Raw genomic sequence first — 16,745 nt, 5'->3', positions numbered from 1 at the left:
TTGTAATTTTAGTTTTTTTTTTAATTGTTCAAGAGCAGATAGCAATGTGATAGGCAACGCTTTTCAAGGGCCTAAATGATGTGGCTGACCTCTAGAACCTTGCTTCAACAGGTGTTCGGATGACATCACAGCTGCATCACAATCGAGGTCAATGACTATGACACTGTGCACTGTGCTCATCAAGTTCCGTTTCTATGGTCTCGCTTCAAACTAAACAGCAATAAAGGCCCATTCCTTAATAAAAATGTGTTTTCTAGGAAATAAATCAAATAAATGTATTCTATGAAGCTGAGGGATGGAACTGGAGTAATGTAATCACCAAACAATTTTGTAGATGGAGCTATACATGCAAGGACTGAAAGTCCAGGGGGTCAAAATGATCGTTTTAATCATATTTTGAAAATAGACACCTGTTGCCTGGGTACAGGGGACATAACATAGACTATTTATGTATCTATTACATCGTTCATGTCAGTTTAATATACAACGGTTTGTACATGAACATTCAGTTGGAATATGGTGATGCCAATATCCATCACTTCGTCGTGCCTAGTGCCTCTTGGACAATATTCACACGTGGTGATTTTCATCTGTAGTTCCCTCACCTAACTGCTCTGTCACACACTGCGATAAAGCACAGGTGATTTTGTCAGGATTGTGTTGATACCCCCCCCCCCCCCCCCCCCGCGTCAGGGTTCCAAGTCCACATCCAATTTACTAACTAAACATTTTCTATAAACTACTTGACTGTGTTTAACACAGTGCTATTGTCTAATGGGTCTACCTGAATACCAATGGGAATACCAATGGGAATACCAATGGGAATACCAGTCTACCTGAATACCTATGGGAATACCAGTCTACCTGAATACCAATGGGAATGGCTCCTTTCGGTTGGCTGTGAATTCATCCCCTTCCCTTAGTGCTTGACTCTCTCTCTGACCCTATTCTTCTGTTAGGTGGGATTTGGTATGTATCATATCCCTGTGCTATTGTAAGTCTGACCTTGTAGTTGTGGTATTGTGTGGTTTTATTCTTGTCTGCGCTGATGTGTGTGTGTGTATGTGTACACTCCCTCATGTGTGTGCATGTATTTCTCCTGTGTTCCCCTCACTGCAACATCTCAAGTCTCTAAACCCACCACTGCGTTGTCTCCCTTCCCCACACAGACCTGAATAGCTACCTGTACATCGAAGCCAACCCCAAGACGGAGCAGCAGCGAGCCAGGATCCTAAGCCCCATGGTGGGACTCGACACGGGGCCTCTCTGCCTGCTCTTCTCCTACCAGCTGTGGGGAGAGGCCCAGGGCACCCTGCGCATCCTTCTGCGCGATGCCCATCACGAGGAGACCCTTCTATGGGCACTCCACGGCGACCAGGGACCCGTTTGGAAGGAGGGTCGCACCATCCTGCCCCGATCCCCCAAAGAGTTCCAGGTATTCGGGCGTTAGCATGCTCCCCTCTCTCTACCATGAATAGTCTGTTGGAGTTAGCTGGAGAAACAAGTAGAAGTATATTACTAGTGGTTATGTGTTGCAGCGATTCTATGTACAAGATATATCCCTGCATCTACATGTAGGTCATTTGTTTCTTCTTCCCCTAATCTTCCTCCTCCTTCCTCTTCCTCTTCCTCCTTCACCTACTCCTCCTCCTTCACCTACTCCTCCTCCTCCTCCTTCCCCTACTCCTCCTCCTCCTTCACCTACTCCTCCTCCTTCACCTACTCCTCCTCCTTCCCCTACTCCTCCTCCTTCCCATACTCCTCCTCCTCCTCCTTCCCCTAATCTTCCTCTTCTTTCCCCTACTCTTCCTTCCTCTTCCTTCCCTTACTCTTCCTCCTCCTCTTCCTTCCCTTACTCCTCCTCCTCCTTCCCCTACTCCTCCTCCTCCTTCCCCTACTCTTCCTCCTTCTTCCCCGACTCTTCCTCTTTCTTCCCCGACTCTTCCTCCTCCTTACCCTAATATTCCTCCTCCTTCCCCTATTCTTTCTCTTCCTTCCCCTACTCCTCCTCCTCCTTCCCCTACTCTTCCTCTTCCTCCTCCTTCCCCTACTCTTCCTCCTCCTCTCAGGTGGTTATGGAAGGCTTCGTTGACCAGGGAACCAAGGGCCATATCATGATCGACAACATCCACATGAATTCTGGTACACCTTTGGAGGAGTGCACACGTAAGCCTGCAGATTATACAAACACATGTACACACACACTCACTGACACACATACAAACATGTGCACACACACCTGACCCTCCAGCACCCCAGTTATTTTCCTCTGTCATCCCACCACCACACCACTCAACTTCTGTTCCCCCCTCTATCTCTCTCTCTCCATCATCCCTTCATTCCTTTTCTACCTCCTCCTCCTCTCCTCCCCTGGGGTCCCTGACTTGTCACTCCAGTTGTGCTCTAAACACCCCACTACACACACACACACACACACACACACACACACACACACACACACACACACCCAAACACACACCCCAAGTTCCCTCATCGGAATCTTGGGGACAGACTTGACTGTTACTACTGAAAGCCGTAGCGAAGAGATGAAAGGAGAGAGAATGAACGAAAGAGTGGAGTGTTATTCCTCTGCCAGAAAAAGAAAGGAAGAATGGAAAGTAGGCCATAAACGCCCCGTGGGCCCCCGCGATGCTAATCTATGTTTCGTTAGATTTCTTCTCCTCTCGTATCTGTAAACAGAGCTTTCCAGAGCCGTCAAAGCAATAGATCCGGCACTGGTGTGTGTGTGTGGGTGTGTGTGTGTGCGTGCACTGGGCTTTTAATCTAGCCAGAGCAGGGGGGTTTAGGACTAGGTCTTAAACAGATCACAGACAGACTGTGGGTTCTGAGCCAGAAACCTGCCATCATCGAGTTTGACTTCATAGAGTTGGGCTGTGTGTGTGTGTGTGTGTGTGTGTGTACGGTAGTGTGGTTGTTAGACGAAAGATGAAAACCCGTCCCCCCTCTGTCAACCTGTGTGGAAGTGCCTCCACTCTTCTCCGCCTCTACACATTTTCTCCTTCTTCCTCATTCCCAAGGCATGCTGGGAGTGTTCTTATCAACCAGCGCAGTCGAGTTTGTTCACAGCACATTGGTGTTACAGCCAAGAAGGCCCCACTTCCCAAGTCTGCCCTCTCGCAGGCCCCCATGCTTTTTGTTGCCATTCCAAGTCAATCAGACTGAACGTTGTGTGTGCAGTCAGCCAGCCAGACAGCAGCCTTCCCAGCACAACTGGACTCCACAACTTTGAATGACTCAAACATCCCACAGTCGCCCTCCAAGTCTCCCAACTCACAATAACACACTCTTTGACATTGCATTCTACCCCAAGAAGAGACATACCCACATGCTCTTTCATTGTACTCCTTTTGAGTTGAAGTATTAAGAAAGTTGTCAGTAGGCAATAGAGTTATATCAGTGCCAACAGAAATGTAATCCAAATTCAATTTGTTTTAATGTTTTTGGCTGACTTTCCTAGCTATTTTACAGGTTATAAACAGTCTTGTTTGTTTCTTTCTCTCTTTCAGAACCCTTCGCTGCCTTCCTTCCCGACATGACAGGTGAGTTTGCGCCCCTTTAGCCGTGTAATGATGTCACTTCCTGCGCAAATGTTTCCGCTTCCTGCTCGCTGCACTGCGCTGCACTGTACAGCTTTGGCTAATGGGAGCTTTTGCTTGATGGCACCCATGTGACAAGCCCAGTCCAATCAATGGAAATGGGTGTGCAAGAGCTGTGTTCGCCGCTTGACTAATGCTGCCTTGGTGACCAACGATTCCCAAGAATCATCATCAGCATCCAGGCATCATCAAAGGACATCAGAGCCCGCTGAATCCAGCAGAATCCAGTTTATTGCAGAGAAATTCATACTGTTGCTTTGACATCCATGTTTTTAAAAGAACTGTCTGCCTCAATAGAAGAATAGGGAGAGCTATAGCTATATGTTATTACTTGATATAGTGTTTTTGGCTGCTGGTTCCAATAAGATAAGAGCTTGGGAATTTGTGTGTGTGCAATTTCTTCCTCCACCGTGACGCACGCATGTAGACACACACACACACACACACAGAGACACACACGCACACACACACACACACATGCACACCCCCACACAGACACACGCACACAGACTCATACACACACACATGCACACCACCAACCCCACACAGACACACACACACAGACTCATACACACACACACACAGACAGACTCATACACATGCACACCCCAACACCACCACCCCTGCACACACATACACACTTCGTAGTGAAACGTAATCAAATAGAGTGACTCAGCTGCAACGCCGGTGTCTCTCTCATCCATTCAGCTCTGTCTAATGAGCGTGTGCACAGTGCAGTGGCAGGTACACGCACCATTTCCCTCTGTAATTATGTGGCATGGTCGAATACTCAGGGTGGCTTCAACTCTACACCATACATGGCTCTCTCTCTCTCTCTCTCTCTCTCTCGGGTCCTTAAACTGCTGGTTTTGTTCCTTATTCTTAGCTTAGACCTGAGTGCTTGGAAACGGTTGTCGGCGTATGAGTTCACAGACCTGTATGAATAGGAGAGCTTGTGTCTTGGAAGACGTTGTAAGAGGGGTTCATAGGATTGAAGTAGAGGAGCTGTGTTTGGGTGTTGGGAGGGTCTCCACGGAGATACAGCTTGAAGAGGAAAGAACTGGACAAGAGAGCACCAAAGACGAGAACAGAACTGAGCAATGTGTTTTCCAAGGAAATCCATTTGAACCTGCCAATCAAATTCCATCACTGTCTCCAAATTAAAGGGAGAACAATCCAGAACATTCCTATGTAGGCTCCATGGGGTCTTATGATTGGTCAGTGGAGCATTGGAACTTCCTGTACCAACAGGAAATAGTGGCTCCTCATTGGGGGGGGGCATCAGTGATTTTTCAATAGAATTTACAAAAAGTCAACCACTTACAGTTTGTGTCTTGATCCAACCCAGGTTTCAATCATAAATCAACCACAGTGCTTGAAACCTCTTTTGGTTTGATTTCTTTCAAACTGAATTTGTTTGTTGACAAGTTAATTAGTCTGTCCAGTGTGTCTCTGTGTATGTGTGTGTGTGTGTGTGCCTGCGTGCGTTCTGTTACAGCTAATTGCCACGCCCTTTGTTTCCCACCCAAGTTATTACACGAGGGCTTTATTCATTGGAGCATTGGATCAATTCAATCCCACAGACTCATTGAACATCCGTAGCTATGCTCCACTGCTCTCAGTGTGAAAGTCACCTCTCTCTCGCCCTCGGCTGCAACCCAAGCTTCAATCCTCAGGTGATAAAAAATATTTAAAAAAATGTAAAAACCTGATGCGTTTTGATTTATTTCAGCCGTTATCTGTGATGAATAACCCCTGTTTGAGCCGGCATGCTTGTGCATGCCCATGTGCTCGTACGCCTGCTGTTCATGTGATGGAAAGCCACAGGGGAGAAAAATCAACACCAGAACAAAGCAGTCCATTGGATGTTCTTTGCTTGCACCCTCCACCCCGAGCCAACATATTCCTTATCTCTCCACCAGGGGGAGGTGTTCCTGGCGGGAGTGACCCCACAGTAGACACGTTGGCGCTGCCACTAGTACCCACCCTCTGGTACTACCTCGTGGCCGCCGGGGGCGCCCTGATACTCCTGGCGGTGGCCGTCTTGGCACGAGCGCTCTGTTGCCATCGACGAAGGCTGGCAGCGAAGAAGAGCCAGCTCTCTGTGGCCTACCACAGCCAGTCCCAGTACTTTCAGTACTCCCAGTGCTCAGCCAGTAACCCGGTGACGGCCGCTCCAGGGACGGAGCCCGTGCTCACCGTGAGGCTAGACAACCACGGCCACCAAACGTATGCCCTCTGCTGAAAGGAAGAGGTGGTCCTTACAGCTAAACCCCTCCCCTTTTGATGGCTCATGGATGAAGCAACGGGGGGACAAGGATTGGAAGTGACATTTTCTGGGCCCTGCTTTCATCAGCAGCGGATGTTACTGTTCACAGACTAGCTCTTCGAACACTATTTCTGTCACTTGAACCTGCCTACGGACTACGTAGAGACGAAGCGATCTATGCGATTGGCTTGTTTCAAACCCAACCTCCAGCCTTACTATTGGTTCCTAACCCATGGCCTAATCCTGGAATCACGCCAGCACTAGCCTCCCGGCCCGGTGTGGGATGTCGTGGTTCAGTCATGTAAAACCATCCAGCGCTGTCAGACCAGAGAGAGAGAGAGAGAGAGAGAGAGAGAGAGAGAGAGAGAGAGAGAGAGAGAGAGAGAGAGAGAGAGAGAGAGAGAGAGAGAGAGAGAGAGAGAGAGAGAGAGAGAGAGAGAGAGAGAGAGAGAGAGAGAGAGAGAGAGAGAGAGAGAGAGAGAGAGAGAGAGAGAGAGAGAGAGAGAGAGAGAGAGAGAGAGAGAGAGAGAGAGAGAGAGAGAGAGAGAGAGAGAGAGAGAGAGAGAGAGAGAGAGAGAGAGAGAGAGAGAGAGAGAGAGAGAGAGAGAGAGAGAGAGAGAGAGAGAGAGAGAGAGAGAGAGAGAGAGAGAGAAAAATATATATGTCACAGTCAGAGCCAATGGATTTACAACTTCGTTGTAAAGACGGTGCTTCAGGACAGGCTGCTGAGTTGTCAGTGTTACGATCACTGATAGAGATGTTAAATGGATACACCGTAACAGTTGTCTTGTGATGTGTTTATGATGAGTGGGCCGGGTTATTGGGTATTACCAGTGTAAGACAACAACAAAAAAAAGCATGTTTGAATATGACATTTTTGCGTGTCGCTCTTATTGACCTGACGAATCGATCTCATTCGCGCAGCTCAAGAATAACATTTTAGTCGTCCCACGCCGGAATCCCCGCATCAAGCTTCTGATTGAATATGACCCCTCAGTCAGCCTGTGAGCAGAGTCCCCTCTCTTTATAATGTCGTCATCGTCAGTGATTAATGCTCATTCCCACATTGTTTGTGCTCTGTCTCGGAATGTCCTCGATGGTGTCACCCATGTGAAAACATGTGTGACACCACACCCAACCCTATGCAGTACTCTCAAACAGCTGGAAGACATTTTTTTTTTTTTTGTCTTCTGTCGAGAACGCTCCAAAACATAGAAACCAAAGACAAACAATGCTTCCCTATGACATAAGATGGATGCTGGCAGGATGCATCCCTCATTAGAAAGTTGAGGGTATAAAACAAAAGGGCCAAGAATGTCATGCTATAACAACTGGTGGCCAAGATCATTGGAAATATGTTTGAAATGGGACCAGGCCCAATTATGATAATAGCTAGCACATATTTAAGCTGGTTTGTTAGTGGTTATGTCGAGCTCTGAGGATCAGATGGCCCTTAAAGGGGAAGCTCACCCAATTTACAAAACGGTGGCCATGTAAATAAAGCCTAAGCATGGATTCTAATAGGCTCCTTTCAGGGGAAGAAAAACAATATTTAATTGTGCGTGAACTATCCCTTTATTAATGATCAACAGTTATCAATCTCACCATTATTGTACATCCAGAGGTAGTTTAGTTCAATTCCTGCCCATTTAACCACCAAATATGTCAGAGGTGTTTTCCGATCTCAAAAGCCGCCTATGAGATGAGTCCACGTCCCATAGTTGTGTCGATCCACCTATATGCCCCAACCCCGAATGAGTGGAAAAGATAAACCACTAAATCAAATCAGTCAATGATGGGGCTTCCATTTACAAGCGGTGGCCCGGGATGTGAACTTACCTCAACATAAGACCAATTCCCAGGTCTGAAAGCATCTGACAAACTTTGAGTTTGTAATGAACTGTCCCTTTAAGTAGGACAACCGAATGCATTGTACGGTTAGAGTGATGCCTCCACAGTATTAAGTAAAACATTTCTATGGAAGCCACTATGTTATCTGGCGGTTTAGATAATGGCTAAAAGGGACATATTGAGTGGGGTGAATGTGTGTGGCAATCCAGTTTTTTTTAGTTTCCTCAGAGCGACGAGAAGTTTTTTTGGCACCCTCTCACAATGTGCTTTTAAATCAACCGGGGGTTGGGCACCCCACTCTGTCCATCTCACCGTAGGTCCGCTCCCAAGATCTTAATATCTCTAATCAGGTAATGGAGCGATAACATTTATTTAGTCTGCAGTAAGCACTTTTCTCTTTTCCCGTCTCCTGCACACACACCGACACAATCTCTCACGCATACACACACACACAGGCGCACATACACCCCTCCCCCGGCACACACACACACTGTAACCCCCTTCCCACACACACACACACACACACACACACACACACACACCAGCAGCCAATAGCCGTTGCCCCTGGAGACCACATTAATGATTCTCGTTGAGGGCTCCAGTTAAGGTGTTTCTTGCCAAGCAATTACTCCCACCTCTGTCCACATGCCAAGTGTTGCACACACACACACCTCGCGTGATGACAACAAACCTGAAGTTAAAGTGCCGTTTTCAAAAAACAGCGCCCCGGGGGAGGGCGGGGGGGGGGTTGGGCACTTCTTAGCACCACTCTCAGTGCTGACACTCGTTGGTGTCTCGTGATGATCACACCACATCACAACGCAGTGGGTGGAAGCCAGGAGGGAACTGATTATATCTTCATCTGTTTAGAGCTCAGTGCATAATCTATTTGTAGGATGATGATGATGATGAGGAGGAGGAGGAGGATGATGATGACGATGGTCAAATTGTTTGCTGATACTTCACTTGGGCTCCGGAACCTCTTTGTGAGCAATGTGAAAAGTGTGATTTGAAATAGTTCAATGAATGTGAATATGGTCTGTGGTAATAAAGTGGTATTTTTCTACGTTGTGGTACGTGTCTGTATGCCATTGGACTTGAGCAGCCCCAACACATATTATAGTCATTAATTAGTCATTACAGTGAAGGAAGATTGACGTAGACAGCTTACATTATTGCACGAAACCAACATGTACTGTATGGATACTTGGCATTGTACATACGTTGTACAATCGTTCTGTTGTATCTTCTTCTCTCATAGATAAGAGGCCAGAGTTTGGAGACAGCAGACTTTTTAATGGCAGGGACCAGTTAGATGGAGGTAAGTGTTTCCACCGACTACAATGTATTTTAAGTGTCCATTACGGCAAAATGTTTTTCCAAATGTCCTCTCTCTCTCCTCTCTCTCTCTCGCTCCCTCTCCCCTCCTCTCTCTCCTCTCCCCTGTCTCTTCTCTCTCTCTCACTCGCTCCCTCTCCCCTCCTCTCTCTCATCTCCCCTGTCTCTTCTCTTCTCTCTCTCTCCTCCATCTCTCTCTTTCTCCTCTCGTCCAGGCTGGGCGTTCCCCAAGGAGTTGCATACGGCGGCCCCGTCCTCCGAGCAGCCGGAGACGCTCGTCTCCTCCTCGGCAGAGAAGGACAACTCGTGGCTGTACACGCTGGACCCCATCCTGGTCACCATCATCGTTATGAGCTCCCTGGGTGTGCTGATGGGAGCTGTGTGTGCCGGCCTGCTGCTCTACTGCACGTGCTCCTACAGTGGCCTGTCTTCGCGTAGTTCTACCACGCTGGAGAACTACAACTTTGAGCTGTACGACGGCCTCAAGCACAAGGTGAAGCTCAACCAGCAGCGCTGCTGCACCGAGGCATGAGGCGAAAGAGTAGAGAGGGGTAGAGGAAAGGAGAGAGGCGGCCATTTTGAGGAGATTATCTCCTCTTTTGTTTTCTCTGCGTAGCTTGGACTGTGAATTTCCTTTCTGAGATGAAGGACAACACCTGCCAGATGGAAGAGCATTTTGGGGAAAAGCCACTTTTTAGACTGATCTTGAGACCCCTCCCCCTACTTCAATCAAAGTGGTGCAGTCCAGTGTGGGGTTTTCTGGACCGAAGCCAATGAGGGAAGGATTGGGTATTTCCCAGAGTGGTCCCTATAGCGGACTGTTCCATTGACAGGGGAGTTCAAATATCAACACATATCAATGGGCAAATACCTACTACCCCCCCCCCCCCCCCCAAAAAAAAAAAAAAAAAAAAAAAAATCATTCAGAACTCCATATAAATACACCATAGTTTTCTTGGTCTAGTTTATAAACTGGAAAGATGTTAGGCTATAAACTCCTTGACACTGAAAACGCCTTAGACAGGTGCTTAGATAGTGTTTCTCTATCACCTGGACACAGTGGCTTAGACATGTGGACACAGTGGCCTAGAACCTAGTGAAGTGAATTCTTTCTGAAGCGTTTTTTTTTTGTTGTTGTTTTTTTTGTGTTAGACTCTTGCGTCTCTGTAACACATCAGCCTCAGTTCTCCACCCCATTTTCTGACAGGCCTGTGGTATTTTTAAACTAATCGCCATCTTTGGTGTGTGTCTTTTTGTTATTTGTTCAAGCCTTCTCTGTTTTATTGCTTGTTTTATCTCGCTGCCAGCCTGTAAATGCTGATAAAATAAGGAGGGAGGAGGAGGGGGTTCTAATCACGTTCTCTTCTAAACGTGTTCTGTTGAAGATCGAAAGCAAGGGAGTTTATTGTCAGATTTAGTTTCAGGCTGTTGTTGCCAGTGGGTTGCTTCGAAAAGTAGGTTGACGGTCGTGTTTACAGTAAACTGTGGCTAGGTGAAGTAAAAACGTCAAGGTTGAAGATGGTTTTGGTCAGTGCAGCGTATGGATTGCTGGGAAATCCAGGCAGAGACTGAATAGCCGTCGACAAATGAGAACTGATGAAGAGAGAAGAAAAAAAGTAATCAATGGATCACTAAATCCTAAAATCAACCTCTCCGGGGACAATGTACTCTGAACGAATCGACAATAAAACGCAAAGTGGGATACAAAAAAAAAAATATATATATATTCTAGACCATTGCTTGACAGTGGACACACATCTGAGCTTGAAGTCAGCGATTGGTAGAGGAAGCACCAGTTGGAAGGACACCATTCCCTCAGAGTGGACTGATGTGGTCTTGGTGTCATGATTTGTGCTCTCCTCGTCTGATGTTTGTTGCTCTTTTTTCCCACACTTTGACTCCATTTTGCATTGTCACGGCCAGGCTGGCGTTTTAACAGGAAACGGGTTCACGGGGAGAGGTAAAACCAGGAGGATTTAAACACACAATCTGCTCCCTCTGGACTATCTAGCCTTGCGAAGGAGGAGAGGGAAAGAGAGCAGTAAATATTTCCACTGCACCTCAGACTTCTCACTTTCACACACACACTGATCACACACACGCATACACAGCGTGCACCATGCTAGCGCGCACACACACACACACACACACACACACACACACACACACACACACACACACCGAAGAAATAGTATCCTGGTCATTCTGATGCGATGCTGGGCATGTATATGTCTGTGTGCGTCTGGAGGCACTGGAGTGGACCCAGGCTAGTTGGGGGGGTTGCTGGGCAATGAGGTGGAGCCTATCCCCTTCTCCCTTCTGCCCTCCACCCCACCAAACCCACATTCCCTCTCCTATCCCAGAGGCTCCCATCACTGGACCCCACTGACTCTCTTCCAGGTGCCTTGGAGCTTCTGTGGCCCAGCTTGCCTTTGTAGCCCGTATCAGATTACAGATACAGGACCGCAGCCCAGTCTGTCTGGGCAAGGAGGGGCCAAAACACACCTCCCTGGGCAAGAGAGGGGCTAAACCTCACAAAGGACCACTCTGACTCTGGTCAGACCTAATTGTTGCTTGGGGGCTTTGTACAGAAATGCTCTTTTTATGATTGTTATTAATATTGTTATTCTGATTATTTAATAAAGGATTTATACCATACACTGGGGTTTGGTGGCCATCGCTGGATGTGCTCATTTGTCTTGCTTTGTGTGAGTTTCAGATGGGTTGTTAGTAGGAGGAGACTGAGGTAACCTCGGCTTATACACGCACACACAGTACATTGTGTTGTCTATAGCCATGTACACACTTAAACACTCAGGACAAACACCCTCACAGGCACATTTCTATTCACACACTGTACACCGTTTGTATTCACAAACACTCTGTATAGGTCACACGCGCACAGGCTTTCAAACATGAACACAGACATGCATACACACAGTGTCAGCCAGCCATAGTTTTCCTCTCATCTCTCCATGGCCTCCCGTTAGCCCAGACCTCTAGTCGCCCTTGTTTAGGAGCTCCAACATTAAAGCTTTTGAAGTGCCCGACGTCTCATACACACAGAGCACACACACACATATGATTACTCTGCTTCCTCCATTTACATGGCTCCCCATCTCCTACACATGGTTTTGTTTGGCCATGTCAGCCCTCATACCTAAACACTTAACACAACGGGAAAGTATGGCCTGTAACATATCCGTGACTGCAAGGATTTCTCTGGTTGGTATTGATAAGAGGGAGGAAATGGCTACAGTCTTAACATGAACAGACTGTGAATTTAATTTAAAGGGAAAGTTTAATGAAATGACATAGTTGAGCGAATTATCACTTGAGGTGGGAAATTTGGCTCCCAACCAACCCAAAAAAAAGGTAATCGTCACAACTTTTCATGTCCCTCACAATGGATTGACAACACTCGCTGTTCGATACTTCCTGGGGAACCGTGGCTCAGCTTTGAGTGGGCTCTTTACTGAGGTAGCAACACCCACTGCTCTACAACCAGTGATTCAGAGCTTTGACACGATGTTACCCAGCCAAAGTGGGTGCGGCTGTTAGCACGCTCTGCGGTGCAACATAACAGCCCAATTATGGTCCCTAAACACAACACCCGAACCAACAGAGGAGCGCACTACCATCTGTTAGTAAGTGTGATTGATCCCAGCAGAAACGAGCTAGCACACCAGACACAAACCATGACCGAACCATCAACAGGAAATTACCAAAGAAGCCTGAATGTCGTTGTTCTGTCCGGGGGGGGGATCCCTCTGTTCTTACAACTAAAATTATTTAAAAAATCAAAAACGTTTTTCCAAATGATGTTTTTTCCCTTTTCTCTATCAGTTGGAAATGAAATACGCTACAGGAGCTTTGTCCTTTCCTGACATCAGAGAGACGTCTCGTCTTCTAACGTTGCACCCGGCCAGACCAGCCTTCAAAGCATCTGTAAACTGATAGGGCCAGATTAAGAGAGGCCCCGTTCGAGGGTCACAGCAGGAAATGTATCCAACACTACTGCTAATTCATCTCTACTGTTATGCAATGGAGATGAAGGCAGGGCCGGTAGTGGACGCACAGCTCCCAGCTCATTACTCATTCTGTAATCACTGTGTCTGTGTGAGGGCTAGCTCCAACCATTTATTTGTGTCTTGATTATATGTAGAGAGTGTTGTGTGGTGAGATTGGGCGTTGCTGTATATTTTGTTGGTTGTTGGTACATTTGTTGAATGTAGGCTAGTTGGTTTTAGTGGATTTTCTCTGTGACTGAACCGACAGATCAGCGAGAGACCTACTGACACTCTTAGCGAGTTGGATCAGAACGAGACAGAGTGACAGTCCATTCCCCCTATCAGTGATGAACAGGTGCGGACCCCAGAGAAGCACCGAGATACTGACCCAGTATCCCTTTCAGCAGCATCCAGACCCCTCACATCACTCCCTCCCACCCCCACACACACTCCTTCTCCCTTCCACTGAGCCGCCCCCCTGTCCCACAAGGCACGCTGGGAAGTTGGCCCAGTCACATCCCGTCCTGTCCTGTGTGCCAATGGTTCAAAGCTTATATGTGGGTCAGAGGAGGGGTGTACAGGGGATCTGGGCTGCTGCTGCCATAGAAATGGAATTAGCTTCTAGAATAGAATATCCCATTCAAGTCAATGTTTTGTGATAGGTGGACCGGCGGCCACATTGAGTGTACCCATAGGAGTATTTCCATGGACTAACCATGGACTAATTACTTCCCTTCTAGTAATTCTATTTCTAGGACCGCTACCGCCCAAACACATCCACAGCCACCTACCTAAACATTTACAGAAAGACAGGCTGTCAATAAAACAGAGTGATGGCCGCTAATAAAAAGAAGAGGATCCCATCAGCTTTCTATAGGCTAGGCCAAATATATTTATTTCTCAACTTTCCTAATATTAAGCACATTGCTTCTCTTCACAACAGGAGTATAGCCTACCTGGCTGGCATGAAAATGAACCATGGGAAACGCATCCTCCATTCGCTATTTAAGTGCACAGATCACAGGTATTTTTTCCCGCTGACCCTGTTTCGAGACGGGTGCATGATAATGGTCCGTTCGAAATCAAAACAAATTTCACACATATATATATGTATTTAGTATATGTAAAGATGAGATTAAATCAAGAATAGTGAGATGGTTGACAATATTAGCCTGTCACTTGTGAATGATATATTATCACGTGTGAATGAAGCCCAGCTTGTGTGCAGTAAGGCAAGAAACAGCGCATGCTTTTTTTTGGCGACTTTTTCAAATCATAGTCAAACACGTCATGTAGCCAGCCCAAAGGCCTATATGTTTTGATGGGGTTTGTATCACAACTAAAGTGGCCAAATAACTTGTTAAAATGAAGCACATTAATTTGCCTTACAACAGGTGTAGAGCCTAACTGACATACATACGCAGCGTGTAAGTTTGGGGAAGATAATTTTCACCATAAAAATGCACCTTTATAATAAAAGCATCACATGCATAATTGCATTTGTGGTCACTTTTGAGAATGGTGGTTTCCTGCTAGTGGAACATTCACGTTGATAGCCTGTGTGTGCATTGGTGTGCTTATAATGTAAAGAAATAGCCTACTAGTTTATCAACATTTTAATCTAAATGTTCTCATCTGTTGAGTCAGGCTCATTGCGTAACACAGGCGTGTTGAGGCTAATGGTTGTATTAATTTGGGATCTATTGCATCCCACAACTGTCCCAGACTTTGTTTGGAAGATTTATTTCTCGCACAGAATAAAATAGGTCTACTTTTGAACTATGAGGGATAGTAGATTGACATAGGCTAGTGATTTTGCTGTTTGTAAGGCCTACTCATCTTGTTGGCTGACGAAAAATAAATATGGACAGTTCTTCCAATATCTTCAATATGCGCCTCGGAATTGGATAAGGACACGCGCAGTTGCATCTACGATGTCTGTCTTCACTTGTAGCCTATGAGAAAGACCCAATCATGTGAAGAGAGCCATGTAAGTGAGAGGTGCTTCGGCATGCAGCCAGGTGAAGGGAATTATATTTATTATATTTAGCCCAAGGGCACAACGACCACTGGCCGCTTGTCGAACTACTAAAGTTACATTAATAACTCTAAATTTTGTGAACCACTCAACACAGAATAGCCCCATGTGCGCACTCCCTCAAATCTTTTTGAGGAAATGTGCTTTCTATTTTATTCAGCTACCTTCTTTATACTATAAAATAATATAAAATAATGCCACGGAATTCTAAGAAAATCTTGTCTGCTCAATGAACTAGTGTAGCACACAGCCATATGACATAGCCAGATCAGGACCTAACATAAGGACAACTCAGAGGATGCTATTCTGTTCTTCTGAAATAGAAAACATTTTCTTCATATCATGTTTCTTTAGAACTGTCTAAAATAAATAATTTATTGTGAAGGTGTAGGCTATATTAAATGGATTTATTAGACTTTTTAAAAATGTAGATATTCCAAAGGTCTACATCAGTGGCTTGTAGGTTATGCATGGAAGCTAGGAGATGCTAAATCAATTACCATGAGACAGCCAGTTATTTGCTTGACAATCACCGGCTGGAAAAAAAATGAATGACTTCCACAGCCCTAGTTGTGATACAATAGATATTTTTGTGATTCAACTGAGAGTTTGTCTGCACAAAACTGTTGGCACACACAACCATTGTGCGTGGTGTCTCAACAACCATTGTGTGAACATTTTGCGCAGAAAAACGTCCATTATATCAAAACGGTCTCAAATGTATTGTTCATCCGTTGTACAAACGGAGTGTATACAGTGCCACCACAGACAATACATGAGACAAGCACATCAGAACACATCGATGTGGCCACCTAGGATAACTGTAGTTTTAACTAAGCTTTGAAGAAAGTAACTATTGTTTCAGGGGAACAAAAAGTTTATTTCGAGATGACTATAACTATTTGTGTGTATTTAAAAATAATGACTTTTTTTTTTTTTACTATTTGAAACAGATCTCATAAAGTGACCATGTTTTCAAAACGACTTGAATCAGGGATTGGAACCGAAATTATCTTCGACTCGTTTAGTTGTGAACAGAACGATTATTTGTTTCATTCTGTTCCACTGTTCCCGACCCAACAAAATAAAGTTCTGAACTGGTTAGATCCAAAAGAAAATAACGGTTTATATCGTTCCTTCATGTTCCTTTTTAAACCTCTGAAATAATTTGGTTTTTTACATTTAGCTCGACATTAAATTACTTAACCAATCAGTAAGGACAGAGCAGCTTGCTATGGCGCAGGCAAACTATTGACATGCATTGGACAAGACGAGTGTAGCGCGATGCAAAATGCATTTTGCGGGTGGGGAGAGAGAAAGTGGAGGAGGCTTGGCTTTAAGCGCTGGGGGCCTTGTTGTTAGGGCATTGATTATCTTAAATCATTGGGTAATAATACGGCAACCAGACCTGGACAGAAAATAGTTGTATTTTGTAGTTCATTTAAAAATTCCAACTTTTCAAAACTCAATGTATTCAAATATACAGCACCAGTCAAAACCTAAGACACACCGACTTTGATTTATTTTTATTATTTTCGACATTGTAGAATAATTGTAATAGTGAAGACATCAAAACTATGAAATAACACATATGGAATCATGTAGTAACCAAAAAAGTGTTA

General features: G+C 45.6%; 1 protein-coding gene across 2 annotated transcripts in view; it reads left to right on the top strand.

The window, feature by feature from the left end:
* The window catches only part of nrp2a (neuropilin 2a), a 66,323-nt gene extending 54,590 nt beyond the window's left edge, over nt 1-11,733 (top strand). Inside the window, exons 13-17 of one of the 2 annotated variants that reach the window (XM_090240536.1) lie at nt 1,170-1,435; nt 2,070-2,166; nt 3,528-3,560; nt 8,999-9,058; nt 9,291-11,733. In XM_090240536.1, the coding sequence (XP_090096662.1) occupies nt 1,170-1,435; nt 2,070-2,166; nt 3,528-3,560; nt 8,999-9,058; nt 9,291-9,607 (773 nt within the window). In that variant the 3' untranslated portion in view covers nt 9,608-11,733. Of the gene's footprint in view, nt 1-1,169; nt 1,436-2,069; nt 2,167-3,527; nt 3,561-5,539; nt 6,329-8,998; nt 9,059-9,290 lie in introns of those variants that run through there. The other variant, XM_090240535.1, reaches the window with a different exon arrangement.
* Nucleotides 11,734-16,745: the final 5,012 nt, after the last annotated feature.

The sequence above is a fragment of the Oncorhynchus mykiss genome, chromosome 7 (assembly GCF_057628025.1).
Source record: "Oncorhynchus mykiss isolate SJ-2025 chromosome 7, ASM5762802v1, whole genome shotgun sequence".
In the NCBI taxonomy this organism is placed as follows: Eukaryota; Metazoa; Chordata; class Actinopteri; order Salmoniformes; family Salmonidae; genus Oncorhynchus; species Oncorhynchus mykiss.
Note: the sequence above shows the minus strand (reverse complement) of the source record. Positions and strands in the feature narration are given on the sequence as shown.